This window comes from Phalacrocorax aristotelis, chromosome 1, assembly GCF_949628215.1.
Source record: "Phalacrocorax aristotelis chromosome 1, bGulAri2.1, whole genome shotgun sequence".
NCBI lineage: Eukaryota > Metazoa > Chordata > Aves > Suliformes > Phalacrocoracidae > Phalacrocorax > Phalacrocorax aristotelis.
Genome location: NC_134276.1, coordinates 174120092 through 174137116, shown reverse-complemented (window position 1 = coordinate 174137116; position 17025 = coordinate 174120092). Strand labels below are relative to the sequence as shown.

General features: G+C 36.1%; 1 protein-coding gene across 7 annotated transcripts in view; it reads right to left on the bottom strand.

The window, feature by feature from the left end:
- The window catches only part of PPFIA2 (PPFI scaffold protein A2), a 344808-nt gene that overhangs the window by 20489 nt on the left and 307294 nt on the right, over positions 1-17025 (bottom strand). For all 7 annotated transcript variants that reach the window (XM_075080712.1, XM_075080714.1, XM_075080713.1 and 4 more), the window contains one exon: positions 713-794. In XM_075080712.1, coding sequence (XP_074936813.1) covers positions 713-794 — 82 coding nt within the window. The remainder of the gene's footprint in view (positions 1-712; positions 795-17025) is intronic.

Genomic DNA, 17025 nt, shown 5'->3' with positions numbered 1-17025 from the left:
TCCTCACCTAAAACATTCATTGATTGTTGTCTAAATTGATGGACAGCTTTTCTGAATGTATCTCTGGGTGGGTTCCAAAGTCCATCCATTCGTTTACGCTCTCCAAATAAAGGTGAGCTCTCTGCAGATCAGATTTCAGAGATGAAGGCACTGCCTGTCCAATCAAACAGATTTCAACCTGGATCTTGCACATTCCAGGTGAAAGTGCCAAGAACACCACCTCTTCTTCCTGTTCTGAGTGATATCTAGGTAATTCAGCCCTTTCCCGTTACATTTTAAAAAGATAGAAAGATTCAAATTCGTTAAACTTATTAAAAATTCTGAAGACGTAGCTTTCATGTTAACCTCAAATAAAATTTCATAGCTTATTTTTGTTTTCTCCTTAGCATATCATCCTACATAAACTCTGTCTGTGGAGTTCCTAGATATCTAGAGACTGACAAATTAAAAGATGTCAAAAATTTTGGGTTTGAGTGCATTTGATAACCTTTTTTTTCCTGTCCTCATCCCCCTGTGTAATCCTGTCTTACTTTTTTCAGCTCTAGTCTCTGATTTACACCATCTAGTGTCAAAATCTGCTTAGTGCTTATGGCACAGTGTGCAGGGGAGAGGGGAGGAGACTTTAACAGTCTCTTTCAGAATTTGTAAGGATGAGCACACAGAAGCAGCCCACAAATGTGGCTCACGTTTCCAAGTTATGCCCAACACTTACCTCTAGCCAGGCAACCACCGTAGGCCCATCCCACTGTGCAAAAGGCAAACCCTTTCTCCGAGCTTCTTCCAGAAGTTCATGTCTAGAAATGGATCAAAAATTGTTAAATAAGCAGAGGTATCTGTAGGGAAAAATACAGATGCAACTTTGCCTTTGTGTTAAGGGTAACAACAGTGAAGCACGATGACAAGCATAGAAAACACCAATGAACAATACAGCTCCTTCCCCTGTTTGAATATGTTAATCTATTCTCAAATAATATTTCATTTGCTTGTTGTATTTTGACATACCTTTAAACACCTAACATACAAAAGGCAAGGTTTCTGTCTGTTCTTAGCTGAAGCAATACAGAATTGGGATACCCTATACAAAATGATTACCTGTATAATAGAATACACTGGTGAAGAGAGAAAACCGAGGGATTCCTCCTGAGAATACCTTAGCTCTGGTCTGGTAAAGATGCAGAAAGGCCCAAAATTGCCAACTTCTAGACCTGAGCTAAGCATGGATGTAATGTTAGTGTTTGAAACACTAAACCCTGCTGGACCAGCTATGCACAATTCTAGGGTCTCTAGAGTACAGCTATTCTGTCTCTTAAATAAGCCATCTGTGGCTAATTAAGAGTTGATTGTATTTTTAATAGTTCTATGTTAATTTTTTTCATTATTATTGCTTGCATATGAAAGAAATCCACATGGTTTACTGATGTATACATTTTTATAATTATAGAATTGATGTGGTTTCTCAATTTTATACATATGCTTATATGCACAGATATATTTCTATCGAGTTGATCAGACTCAAATCCAAGCCCTGCATCTGCAGCTTCTCTGGACTGCAATGAGTGTATTATGTAAAACAACATTCTCAAGGCTTAAAATATTCTTTTCATACAGCGGAATTAAATATTTGGTAAAGTTACATACAGGCCAGTCAGGTAGACTATCAGGAGAATGCTCTATGTTAAACATGTTCAACCATTTGACCAGACATTTTTATTCCTGCAGCAGGAATAAAGAACCCACTGTGGTGGTTGCATAGAAAAAAACAGTCCTTCAAAATTCTTTTCTTCTGCTATTTAACAACATATTTTCAGCTGCCTCCTACTGAATGAAACACAAAAGAATGCTCTCGGCAACAAGCTGCAGTGAAAAACAAATTAGACAGGGACTATGCTAACATAGTATTAAAATTTGCTTACATTCCCACATAACAAGGAAATCTTGGAATTATAGCTTCAATTTTGCTCTGTCCTCCCTTATTACTACAGCCTTTGTGGCTCAGTTATCCCTTGGCAATTCTTCAATGCCGTAGCAGCCTTTCAAATATATGTACTACAAAATCACAGCAGATAAAAGCAATGGAGTGATCTTACTTGTAAGGAGTACTCCTTCTGGGATTTTTGCACTGCCGAGGGGCCAGACTGAGAGAATTTGGCTTTAGTAGAAAATGGATCTCAAATAGCAATTTTGCATACGTGTTTAAATCCCTCACATTGAATATTAATAGAAGGACAGCTGCTTTACTTTCTATGTTTCTGCTGTAGTAATATGTAACATTACAAATACTTGACAGTGTTACTGAAGTCTATCTAGCTTCTCCTCCCACACATCCTTTGCAGCATACCTCACCCTTTGTCACTCAGATGTCCAAAGACATTGTAGAGCTATCCTTGCTTTCTATGAAAGAAAAATCCTCAGTAAAATGAGAAGTTGCTCTCTGGGTACATAAATACCATGTAGCTGGAGGAGGTGCAGAAATCCCATATTCCCAGGGAGTCAAGCAGTGAAGGACAATAGACATATACACAGTTGGCTGCTTAGGAAAGCAGAATTAAGGCATGGCCAGACACAGCCACCTTCCAGACTACCCGTGGATGAGGTATTTGGGTTGCAGCCTTCCCTTGGAGCTGGTTCTGCAGGAACCAGCCAAAGCCAGCCAGGGAGCAGCCCCTTCTGCAGCTGGGAGTCCCATGGGGGCACCATCCTTGGGAGGAACCCAATCCCTGATTTTTACCTTATGGATGGGTATTCTCTTCGTTCATACCAGCTGAAAGAGCAGGGCTAGCTATCACAGTAAGTAAAAAAGAAGATTATGGCTTTGAGTGCCACTGGTCTCCCTTGCTTGTGTTGGGCTCCAGCTCCAAGCAGGAGCGCAGCAGCACGTGCTCTACAAGGAGATGGGGAGGAACTTTTGGCCTGTTTCTTTGAATTGGTGTTAAATCCCTGTGTGACCTCAAGAACCGTGATGCCTGCAGAAGAGGCGTTGGTACTCTAAGTTCTCACTTCCATGAAAAACTTAATTCCTTTATATGGAATTATAAAGGACATATTTCTAGGGAGCCCTCTGTGACTTTGCAACTTCTGAACTGGCCTGAGGCTTGGTGGTGGAGGCTTAGCATTATTCCAGTGCTCCTCAAACAAATACACTCTCCCAGAATAGGAAAGCACTTCTGTTACTTCAGAGGCAGTCTGGCTCAGCGAGCTAAAGGAAAATGTAACTGTGATTATTGATTTTGGCTGAAGAAAATAGGGGCAGGCAAGAAATGGGATGCCCTATATATATACACTATAGCAAGGGAACACAGTATGATAAACGTAATCCAAAGGGTCTTGGTATGTAGAAGGAAAGTGGTTTGGGTTGAAAATATTTTTAGTGCAAAGTTTAAATCCTTTGCTCAGACATGCACAAAGATTACAGCCATCATAAGGCCTGTGCCCCACTTATTGATGTAGAATACTAAAAGGATTTTTATAATATTTCTTTCCCCTAAAAAGAATTTTATGCTTCAGAACTCATATTTCCTTCCGTCAGATGTTTCGTTTAAACACCACTCCAATATTCAAGTTTATTTAAATTACATTTTACTTTTTGAACAGTATTCTTTGATGACTTTTTAATACACACTAGGAGATCTGCAGAACCTGAATCTTCAATTTCTAAAACAGAACTAAACCCAGAATTTCTATTTTTTGACTGAGATATTCTTTAGTTGACAGTCAAACGGGTTTTCTGATATGAACTAGCAGTATAGAGAGAACCCCACTTTTTCCAAGTAAGTTAAAAGTGTCATGTAAGAAAAAGCATGTATAATTTTGATCAATAGTGCAAATCATCAGAAAAATGGACTACGTTGATCTCCATATTTTGCAATATAGTCCAAATATTTTAGAACAGCCTGAATGTACTATTGTCCTTGTGGGATATTCACCGGCTTCCTGAAAACAGAAAGTCCCCAAAGCCAAATATTCGTGACTGCAGTTCATTTTTCCTTACAAAAACATACAACTGATCACAAGAGGAAGATGAGACAAATACTGTAAAGCTCATCACTCCCTCTTCCTTTCATTACAAAGATAGGGTTTGGAGATCATGAATAACATTATACAGTTTCTCTAATTTGGAAGATGGTTTGCAGGGAAATGTGTGGATTTTCTCATCCTAAGACTTTGTCAGAAGAGTACTACATGTTATAATGTGTCCACTTTGCATTGGTAAGGGGATAGGGAGTTGAAATGTAATTATTTCCATGCTCATTTAGGTTTCTGGCAACATATGAAAACAAGCTGATAAGGAAGAATTGACACTAATTAGGCATTACTATAAATGCTATTATTTTGCAGATAGGGTTTTAAACAACCTACTATGACTGGAATGAATTACCAAATTAAAGCCGTATTTTTAAAGATAACATTATTACTATTCAAGAATAAAATCATCTTCCTGCAGACATTATGGGAGTAACTGCAATATGGTATTTAAAATATATCATTACCCTGAGCCTGGTTTGGCAAAGTCAAGCAATTTCATGAACATCAACTGTTTAGCATTCATAAAAAATTGGAGAGATGCTTGTATTTGTCAGTTTTAGAGCGAGTGCCTCATAAAGTGGGCTGTCTTCACTCTTTTATCAAAGACAGAAAAGAAAAATAACACTATGTCAAGTTGCGCTGTGGAGTTGTGTATCAGAGAGAGGGGTTGCCTCCCTAGCACATACTTCTGATGTTTAATCCTCCCCAAAATAACTTCCTAAAGATACTGTTACACTGGGCCATTTTCTTTAGCACCATTCTTCTGAGAGCCAGGTACAACTGCCCAAATCAACCTACCAAGCTGAGAGCACAATTGTCTCATACCATTGGGACTATGAATGCTTCAATATCCTTCTGGACAGCAGAGGTTCATGAGAGAAAAAGGAAGGGGGAAATGATAAGAACAAAGCTATGTTATTATCCTGCAAATTTTCTATTTCATATATATCCTTCACTTGCATCGGGAAAATTCTAGCTCTTTATCAGCAGCCCTCACCAACTCATTGCATAAAGCTCAATGAACTTTATTAAAAACAAGAATAATCTTTAAATAGATTTTGTGTGGGAAGTTAAGATCTTGGTTTAAAGCGTACCATTCAGTGACATTCAATTTTCTTTACAAAGATAAGGCTGCCCCCCATGAAGCAAACATGAAATAACAGTTTTGGATTTCTGATACACATAATTCAAACACTCTGCATAGTACACAAAGCCCAGGCACTGACTTCATGAAACCTGAACAATGTTTCAACACAGATCTTCATATTTCTGCAAATAGTAGCGTTTACTCTGATAGTTCTAGTAGGGTTCATGTGAAAAGTCCTCAGGTACGCTATATTGTGCACATTATAATGTCTCTTATTTAAAGTGTAATCATAAATGTGAGATGAAAAGAAGGCACAGTGAAGTCAAGAGACAAATCATGTTTGTAAAATACAAGCAGAATTTATTTAAAAATTTTTGCTAATGGGCAATTTAAATTCTGTGAAATGGCCTTTACTTATATTTTCTCATAAAGATAACAGACGAGAGTGTTTCCCTAGCAGATCCTCTGATTGTTATCACGATTATTATTATCACCAATACTAAAATGTTTAGTTTACAAGAAAATATTATACATGATTGGTTTCTATACGAGAAATGGAAAGAAACAATAGGTCAAATACGCTATATTTGTCTAAGTAACCCTATGATTTCAAGTTAAGATTCAACACATCTGCCTCTCAGGAGCTAACATACATTCAAAGACTGCAAAATTCAGGAGAAAAGATTTCTGAGGAATTACGCTGGATTTGGATTTTATCTTTTCTATCATTATTTGCTAAATATTTAAGATAGGCTAGAATCCTGTAGCTGAGGTCGTTGTATGACAAAATAAAGTAGTTGAATTTGTACAAATTAATAATGATATTAAACACCTAATAAAAATAAGTTAAATTTAATCTATTTATTTCTTGCAAGACAATAAATGTTTTTAAAGTAGGGAAAAAAAAGGGAAAGAAGCTCATACTTGATATTGCAATATAATGCTGATTTAATTTAATCTGAAAGGATCCATCTGACTTAAAGACTGCACTAATTAAACACTGGGTAAGATCTTGTTTCAACTTTGGCACTTAAGTGACCCAGATTTTAAATAATTTGAAGTCCTCCTTCCTTCTCCTTTTTGGTACTTGATACTGTAGTCAGACTGAGAACAATGGGCAAAATTAAATTTCCATTTTTTACAAAATGTTTTGTATTCAACTTGAAGGACTGTTCAGGACAGAATGACAAACACAGAAATCAAGATGCAATTAATAATTAAAAGTTTTTAAATCTATAAAGCAAGGAAGTATAACTTTAAATTGAACAGCGTCCCAGATAAATCAGATTAGCAAAGCAGATGTAACAATGCTGTAATTATTCTGTATAGGTGTATATTTTAAGTGTATGCAAACTGAAGGGCAGCATTCTTTTTTCTGAAGACCTGTATTAAGCTAAGCGAAGCATGTTCAGGAATGCTCTATGTAGACGCTAACAAACCAGAGCTGCAGAGAGCTGCTATTATAAAAAATAATAAAAAACCTGTGAAGTGAAGAGACTTGTGTAATATATGACCTTGCAATCTTTTCTGTACTGTACTACAGTTGAGGCCCCTGAAACTCCCACGTTGGTTAAATGTTTTCAAATCTATTTTCATAAAGCCATTTCATAATGACGTATTCTAACCTACTGTGGTAGTCCCTGTTCTCTTCGAGTTGATTTTATCCTTCCACCTTTAGAAAGTTTTAGCTCATTCATGCTTTCAATAGATGAAATTTTTTCCCTAAATTCCAGAAATTATTCAAGAAAAAAATAACATTTGTACAATAGATCGAAGAGGAGATAAAGAGTTTAAACGTGATATCAGGTTAACAATTAAAAGAAAAAAAACAACACCCAAATATAAAAAAAAAATGAACTGGTGAAAAAGAAAATAGTAAAATTATATGCACAAATGAAATATTGTTGTACTACTGCACAGCATGAAGGCTCAAACAGAAAACAAGAAATTGTGTACTCTGGATTACTAGAGTGTTTACAAGTTTGAGTCCTCTGTGATTTAATTAAAAAGAATTTATGCCTTAACAGAATTTGTCAATCCAGGCCTTCACTCTCTCAATTTTTTCACTGACTTAAACTTTCAAATGTCTTTGTGATTCTGGGCTTTAGACCACCCAAACCATGTTTGTTTAAAAAAATTGACACTAGATATCTCCAAGTAGTTAATCCGTTATGTTAATCCCTGCAGGAGCAAATCCTGACCTTAATTTGTGTATGCTTTTGATGTTTACCATTATTTTGAATACTTTGAAAGTTTTCATTTGGGTCAGTTTTCTGCATGGATTTGTTACATAAGGTTCACAGAAAAACAAAAAGAAATAAGAATAAAACATAGAAAATAAACATGGTGCTGAAAATTAACATATTCAGCAGCCATGGTGCTTTAACTTACCCAGATAAGCTTTTCATGAGATGGAGAGAGATGAATGGGAAAAAAAAGCACATAAATGTTAATGAACATATAGTAGTCCATAAAAAAAAAAATCATATGATAGATAAAACAATACCACCATTATAATTATGGAAATTTTTCTAAATGGTCTTTGAATGCTTTAAAGAAGTTCAATGCTCTTGTGAAGAACAGATGCATCTTTCAAAATGAGATTTTCATTAAACTGATATTAGCTATTTATTAAGTACCACTCAGCAGAGCTTATCTACCATCTAAAATACATATCCGTGCCAAAGATCTTTAAACATAGCGAACGTGGAAAAGATTTTCAAATCAAAGCATTTTGCACAGATTTGAATAATTTCATAATGATTTTTGTGTAACACCAAGAATCCTGAGAATCCCAAACCTGTGGGTTTAAGCCAATTACCATAGAGACACAGTAAAATTGAGTGGACTGCAAACCAAGGTCTGCTTTTCTATGAGCACTTTACTAATATTTTAGCAAAATATCTTAGAGTAATCATAAATGACCTAGACTTGGGGTTTTATGGTGGTTTTTTTTTTTAAAATATGCAGATTTCATGCACATAGGTGACTAACAGTGGTAATGGTTATTCACGCCATTCAGTGTTTTAATTTGAGCAGTCATACTAATACTAGATTAGTAGCAATACTGGTATGAGCGTTTTGCCCTCTAGGTAACCTATTCTTGCCAATATAATTGGTAACAGTATCTGTAGGAGAAAGCAGGATGCCATTGCTGATAATAAACGTTCTTCAGCATCCTTTAATTGCCATCATAAAAAGAAAATTATATGCCTGAATGAAACCCAGACATCTCAGAAAACTGTATTTCTATTAACAAATGATTTACCAAGATACTAAATTTTTGGTAGATATAACTATAGAAAACTTTGGGGCGAAAAGCCTGTGCTCTGATTAATTAAGAAGAGGTTGCAGACATTTCAGTGAGTTCAGGAGGGGGCTGGTTTCAAGATCTTAAATCTTGTTTTCATGTGTGTGAGATCAGCAGAACAGCTGGGAGAGAGGAAAGAAAGTGCAATACAGAAAAGTAGATGGAAACAAATGACAAATTTATACACATAAGAAAGGAAAATTAAGGAAAGGAAGGTCAACAAAGGCATGCAATATAAATAAAAGACTGAAGATTTAGTCAAACAATTGCCAAATCTGATGGAAGTACCATTCGAATTGAATAGGCATTTGTGATTTTGGGGCTAAAATCTCCTTTGTGCTCATATGTACTGAGCTAACTGTAAAGACTGACTTGAACACCTTTGCTAGAAAAGTTTTTAATTTTGGACCTTCCAGAGCCTATTGAACCAGAACTCCCACTTCTTCCTCTGAATACTCCTTTGGGTATGGGTAAAGAGAAATAAACAGGGGGATTAACTGGAATGCGAGTAATTTTCTGGCAGCTTTAATGAGCTGGCCGTTTGCAGTCGCTTGGGGATAACTTACGGGACCTGAAGGCCATTCCAGTCTCCCCCACTATAGAAGCAGAGAATCAAGGGACATTCCTTCCCTTCCTGAGCATCTTGTCCACAGAATAATAAAAATAAAGCAGAAAAAAATGGATCTTTAAATTCTAGCTTTTACCTTTTCGTAAGACAAGCATTTAATCACCATTTTACTGGAAGAACACAATTCCCCTTAGACATATATTAAAATAACAGTTATGCAGAATTTCATTCCTTTGCTGTGCTTTATCCATTCTTCCCTTAAACCCTAATTCTACAGTTAATCTGACAGGATATTTGCATCTGCTGGAGATCATCATTTAGAGATCCAGCTGCATGCATGAGGGTAGAAGCTTATATCTATCCAGAAATCCCAAATTGCACTAGATAGGCCTATATGTGTAGATAAGGCAGGGGCTGGGGCTTTGTTCTGTTTTTGTTTGATTAAAAACTTGCAACTTGTTGACACAAATAGCCTTATCTTTAATGAGGAAAAAATTAAAAAAAACCCTTGGCAAAGGATAAAAATATTATTTTACAAATACAAGATTTTAAAAATATATGTTAGATATAGAGTAAAATATGTTGCATCAATTTTTCATACCAGAATAAGCTGAAGAAGGCTTAATAATCCTCTACAAGATAAATACCCATATATCCTCACATTTGTAATGCTAAAAAGGTTCCGAGTATCTGATGTAATAGCAAGACCCATTTTTAACATTGCAAAAGCTTTGACTGACTAATGATTTGAAAGGGTCTTCCAGTAAGTGTTAAAAATGTTTGCAAAAGGAATTAAGTTTAAAAAGAAAATTCTTCTCTATGTATGTCTCAAGGATTAGACACTGATCCAGTCAAGAGAAAACCATGGTGGATGCAGCAGACAATCCTAAACTGCATATCAGAACGTGGAATACCTCTCCTTCCTCCACTGGAATGAGAAAATAGAATGTAATAGCTACTGAACACCGTATCGTTCCCTAGAAAGGGAGGAAGAACTAAAGTCTGGAAACTACTAACAACGTCAGGTAGTTTCTTGTAGATGAGGTAGGAAGGGAAGAAATTAAATGCAAAACTTGAATTTTCCTAAAGATGCAGTAAATAAAAGATTGGGGGAAAAAAAGGTGTTGGATTCTTAAGAACTACTATAAAAAAAAAATTATGTATGTTTAGGATATAATGGTGTTTAATCAGCATTAAGTATACAGGAACATTAGACTGATGGCACAGAAAAAGACCTTAATTAATCCAAACAATTGGATTAATTTTTTCAAAATGTGTGTAATTAAGAAAATCATTAGAAACAGCTATTTGTATACTGCAGAGGACAGAGATTATCTGTAGTCACAAACACTATGTCAAATTCTAATTGCAGTTGCACACACTGCATTGTGTGGATTCAAAAGCAACTAAATGATAACTATAGCGTTTCAAACTCTTATTCCACAAAAAGGTCTGCCTAGACATTTTTTCAAGTAGCCTGTTGACAGGGATCTAAAACTTAGACTTGCCCATAAAAAATGGAAGTGCCAGTGTTCTGTTTTCTTTTACTGATTTTATTTAAATGTGGATTACCACAACATGAGGCCTATTTTTTGTGACTTCTATCATCTCCCAATTTTTGAAGGATATATACAAATGAAAACCGATAAAAGAAAAGGACTGAAGCATTATCAGGAATTTGTCAAATTTATCAAAGGGACTTATCAACATCTACCATTCTTTTTTTTTTCTAGGTAGAAAGGAAGAGTCAATTAATACAACATGCTCTTCTGTTCATATGGAAGATACTGCTGTTTAATATGTGCATCACTGTAGTCAGCTGAGACTTAACAGCATTGCAATCATCTCTGCAAGATTAATTAAAAGGCTGTGAATACTGAGAATTTCTTTTTACAACATAATTTTACATATGAGAATTACTTAGGTCTTGATTTTACAAGTCTTTATTCATGTATGTAAGCATATGTATGTGTCCTGGCATATCAAGGCTATTCTGCAAGCTACTTGAAAGCAGGAGACTATATCTGGCAAATAAAAACCTGTATCTGTGGAGTATTTATTATTTATTCCGTGATTCTGTATGGGCACAAGTTGGAACACAGGCAGTTTCACTTAAATATGAAAAAAAACATCTTTCCTGTGAAGGTGACAGAGCAGTGGAACAGGCTGCCCAGGGAGGTTGTGGAGTCTCCTTCCCTGGAGACAGTCAAAACCCACCTGGACGCGTTCCTGTGCCCCCTGCTCTAGGTGTGCCTGCTCAAGCAGGGGGGTTGGACAAGATGATCTCCAGAGGTCCCTTCCAACCCCTACCATTCTGTGATTCTGAGTAAATCTCCCCAAAGCAAGTACCAAGGAAGGAATGGTTTACTTTGATTTTCCTTGGAAAATATAAACCTCGCATCTTAAGCTTGTTTTGGAAATGTGGAATGATTAGATTCTTGTCCAGAGTCAAATCAAACAAAACTGAAGAAAAAAAAATGAAGCTAAAGCTCTGCTCTTGACTCGTCCTAACACTACCAGACGACTAGGAGTGACAGCATTATGACGCAGTGCAGTTATTTCATCAGCTATGAGGTAAGTAATGAGTGTTATTTAAATGCTCACATTAAATAACTGGGGAATTTATCAGCTTCGGGCTGGAATCCTGTCAGTGTGATGCAGGCTAGCTGACTTGCATGCAAACTTTTTTTCATTTACATAATCTCTGTTTGGGATTGCATAGGCCAATCTCAATCTGTACTAGCAGCACGCACAAGGTCAAATCCACCTCCATGTGGCAACCTAGGACTACATGGCACTTAAACGTCTCTCAAACCTTGCCTTATGTTGGTGCCTTGCACAGGATGAAATAAACACATTCTGTGAAATATCAGTGATTATGGCCAATCATTACATACATTTATGCAACATAGAAGACATATATGTCTTGCCTGTCTTGGGCATGCTTCCTTCTTCGGGCAGATACTTGCTGCAACAGTGCATGTTGTTACAGATCAAATCAAATAATACATTTGAAAAGGATATATATTACTGACACTCAGAGCTATACTGCACTTTGAAAGACAAAGCAAGACTCTCTAGAGCTTTATTTGCCACCAGAAGGCTCTTGGGTAAGGACAATTTGACATCACCCGTGAACAAAACTGTGGACAAAGAGAATCCAACTGATGCTCAGTATGGTAGTTATAGTAAAAAGGGAAGCAAACATGGCTCTATTTGTTGACAATATTTCAAGTTTGGCTGAGTTAATTGTTAAATAAGAATTTTATTAAGGGTTCATCATATGGTATTTTAGTAAACAGGACAGTAAAACATTTATACAGCTTCCCTTACGTGCCTTAATTTGCTACCTGAGGTGAGCTCAGTGGGGGTATATCTTTTTACGGGGGACACAGATTATTTGATTTTAGACACAGCATTATTTACTCTCGTTTGAGGTATGAATTGTCTTGTGGGACACACACTGATCAACTTCTGCTGTCCCAGGTGGCACTATGCCTGTAACCGAACCCTCCACGAACCTTTATGAGTTCTGACAGAAACTGGACTGACCTGAAACTTCCTACGCTGAGTATCAGCTTGGGCTATCATCACAACCCTGAGTGAATGCCAAGGCCAAGTATCATGCACGGTCATATTATTTGGTGCAAAAACACCCACAAAGGATAATGTTATGAACAGCTGGGATAGTGTATACGCAGTCATGGAGAAAAAGTACCTACAAAATTCAGAATTGGAAATTAGGTACTATTTTTCACAGTGAGACTGATTACTCACTAGAAAAAAAAGTACTAAGAGAAAATCTCCATTTGTCATTTCAGTGATGGGTGCCTTCTGGAAAGCATATCTTAACCAAATAAACTTAATGATTTAGATGAATGCAAATTATTTGAATCATTAAGGGACTTGAATGTAATGGTGACATAAAGGGTATCAGCACCATTAATGCTTTTAGTCCTAAACTCTGAAGTTATTGAAGAAGTTACTCATTAGGCAAACAGGCTCTGAGAGTCAGATAAAAGGAAGAAGAAATTTAATAGGAAATATTAACAGTTTTTGTGCAGAACAAGTGAAGTGGAATATAAAGGTTAGCTTAAATAATAAAAATGCAATGCATTATTCTTTGTCACACCCCAACATCACTTGTTTTCATCCAATAATGGAATAACACCATAAACATTCTAAATACCCGACATTCATTTTTTTGTTTTCTAGGACTGCATGCTCAATTCACAAATAGTAAGACTTAAAAAGTTTTAAAATTAACTATAGCTGTCATATATTTTATGTCCGAGAGTAAACATCTATGGATGATTCAGGCAACTTAAATTCATCTTTTCAGATGATTTTAGGAACGTGTTGGGTCTAATTAAAAAATTCTACACAGCTTCCTTAATTTCTCTTTGATGCCTCAGGAGAAAGACTTGTTCCTAATAAATCTACTGTAATAACCAAATGTTGGATGAATAGGGAGTCTTGTTTGAGCTTTATAAATGTCTGGCATATCATTGAGACAAACTGTTAATTACATTTTAATGATGCCTAAGTAGTCAATTGAAACTGAAAGAAATTTTACATCTAAATAGCATCTTCTAAGCAAGAAGCAGGAAAACTTTGAAATTTAGGTTAATGACACTATAATCACCAGAAAGAGAATTGGTCTCCGGAATTATCATATCCTCTCATGAAACTTTTCAGAGTGAAATGTATTATTCAGTAATCTATTACTATGCATGTAAATTGTGCTAAAATAGTATAACGTGCTCCAGTGTGTTTGTAACTCCACGAGGCCAGAGCAGGGCTAACGCACGTGCTTGCTACTCAGAGAGCAGGTGGCCAGGACACCTGGTGGATCATTAGTACCTACTGGCTGCAGCAGCTCACAATCTGAAACATTGTGCTTCTTCATCCCTGGGGTAGGGGCATCCTTGCCGAATTACTGATGAAGTTGAATACATTGAAAAATGCAAAATTAGAATTTTAGCATTTTAAGGTATTTTTCACCTAAGAAATTAATTTGACTGAAAAAAATACCATGGATAACATTTTAACAAGAATTCGTCCTTTTATAGTAACTTCTATCCAATTTTCATTTACTAACGCAAAGCTAATTGCAAGCTCTGGTGAAGCTCATCAGTACTGCTCACAGTACTCAGGTGTTGATCGCAGTGATGAATCAGACCTCTGGTTTCACGTCAAGGGGAGAATCCTTTCTTTCCTGCACCAGAACTACCATTGAACTGAAAGAGAAGTTTGCTGAGCTGTTAACAGGGCTGAAAGCCATTTGACTTGACTTACATGTGTATCAGGGAAACAAAAGTTCGGTATGTGGTATTATTCCTGTTTTATAGAAAGTGAGTTGGCTCTGGGATCAACATTTTGAGGTTTTTTGGGGGGGTTGGGGTGGGTGGGTTGTTTTTGTGTTTTTGTTGTTGTTTGGTTTTTTTTAAGGAAGTGACAAAGCAGCATAAGCTCTCCCAGACCTGAAATGTAATACAAAGGATTGCTTCCCTGCTTTAGTCTACCCTTTAGCTATCCTTTTGGTGGGCCTGGTTCTCTTGCGGTTTTATGTCCAAATCTAAATTAGCCATAGAAATCCTTGCAAGGTGAAGTGCTCTGCTATCCCCATTCCAGTGACTGGGCTCGCTGCCTCTGCAGGGGTTGTAGGGCACTTTTGTTTGACAGTTAAAAGGAATCAAATGCTTGGACTTAAATCTTACTGCTACATCATGACATGGCAAGATGGCAAATGATTCTCAGACTTCTCTTATTACCTCTTACAAGGACCTCATACACATTACTATTATCCTCAATGTTACGCAGTACTTGCATTACCCAGAACAGTAATCTTGCAGCTACCGTATCTTTGTTAAGGCTCTACTTCCAGGGGGAGTTATGTATTGTCAAGTGTTGGCAGAAAGGAATCTGACCTACTGAGACAAATTTTTCATTTAAATGACTTTCTGGGCTGTTTCAGTTTAATACTTTCTAAGGTAAGACATGCAAATACATGACTTCATTTTTTACAAGTGTTAATTCTCTTACACCCTATTGATAGATTGGCATCTGAATGATTATCATAATTCAGTAGAACCTCATGTATAGTTCTAACACAATATGCTACATTTTTTCCATATTAAAGTTCCTCTACAACTATATCACATATATGTATTTATAAGCTAGCAATGTATGTTAACCTTTCTCTGGCAGTAATTAAGAGAAATCTCAAAAGTAGTTGTAAGGATTCCGAAGCAAGAAACTGTGAAGACAGACAAATCTAAAAGAACAGGGAAAAAATTTAAAATCTCATGACACAGGTATATAACATATACATAGGATAAATAGTATATGGTTTATATTACATGAATAGTCATAGCCACAAAGGAAAGATTCCTTTCCTTCCAGCAGAGAACATTTTCTTTATATCTAACCCATAAACAAGGACAGACAGACACAGGAGAAGAAATAGGAAAGACTTGAAAAGAAGAAAGCATGGAAAAGTCTAATTGTGTGAGATTAGACAGAAGTCTAACAACAGATTCCCTGTACGCCTACTATTTCCAGACCCAAAACTTAGTAGGCACTCTCTTATATGAAGTAGTCATGTCATGTATGCAGTAGTATGTGTCAAGTCTTATGTTATTTTATCCAGCTTAAGGAACTAACATATGAGAAAGTGAACAAAGTGAACACATTCGTCCCTTCAAAGTGATTTCAATACTGTGGGACCTTCAGTCGTCAGAGCTGGAAAATAAATAGGGACTGCAAAAAGTAGGCTGCTGAAAATTCCATGATATGCTTTATGAATGGAAATGACCATGTCAAAGATGTTTTCTAGAGTTAGTAAAAAAGTATAGTAATATACTCTTTACACCCCTATATTTCTAAATGACTAATGAGTGACAAAAATGTATAGAGAAGAAATACAGGGACAAGATTCATCAACTGCAATATCCCTGTGAATGTTATTGCGAGTTTCTTAATTGAATTTAAAACGTTTCTTCCCTCTCAGCTAGCACAATGACTGCTTCTCTAATTGCTAAATTGAGGCTGATTTAAATGGAACACTTACATTTGTACATTATATAGATGTGTACATTTAAAGATATATTTCATCAAGAGCTTGATATGAAAGCGGTGATTAAAAATATTCTACATAGAAGTTTAAAGAGAAGCTGAAACATTAGCTCTAGATTCTTTGGATTAGAATTGCAGATTCTCCTGAAACTTTGCAAAGGAGCACTAAAAGACTGAAAGAAAGCTGTAAACCCTAGAAATTTAAAAATTGAGGCATTCAGAATCCAAATAATAGCACTACAGTTAATGGTTGTGGATAAAAAAATAAACCTGTTTACAGAATGAATTTGCAAAGTCATTTTTAAGTACCATTTTTTTCTTCTGACACCCTCTAATTACACTGGAACTGTGATGCTGCCAAGAGGTTTCTTCTGTGTTTGTAGCTTTATTTTAATAGTTCTCCTTAGCTTCTGGCAGCTGCTATGAGTCAGTGTATTGATTTTACAAGGAGGTGCACCAAAGACAGAATTAAATTGTTATATAATTTATGTGAACAAAAAGCTAGGTTGCCATTTGCTGACAGGCAAAAAGAAAGTGAAGCTGCTAGGGTTTATGGGGAGCCTTTGACTTTTATAGACAGAAATAATCATGCATTCAATAGATAATGCAAAAAATTCTTTTTTTCCTTCTGAAAAATCTACTTAGTGAGCCATTAAATGCCTGCCTATTTTTTAAGAATTGCACAGAAGGCAAACGGCATGGAATTAGTGACAATATGAAATAGAAAATGTCTCTTTCTCATAAACCTATGTTCTTTCACAAATGAAACACTATTGTACAATTGACAGACTCTAAATATTTTTCTCTATATTTTGTATGCAGCTTTTAAAACTTTTACAGTGGAACAAAAACACACTAAGTGGTAAACTGGCATAGTAGATGGTCTAGCTTCTCATTACATGTCTGAGTAAAACCAACACAAAACCTGACATTTGAATCAAGTTTGAGCCAATGAAACTC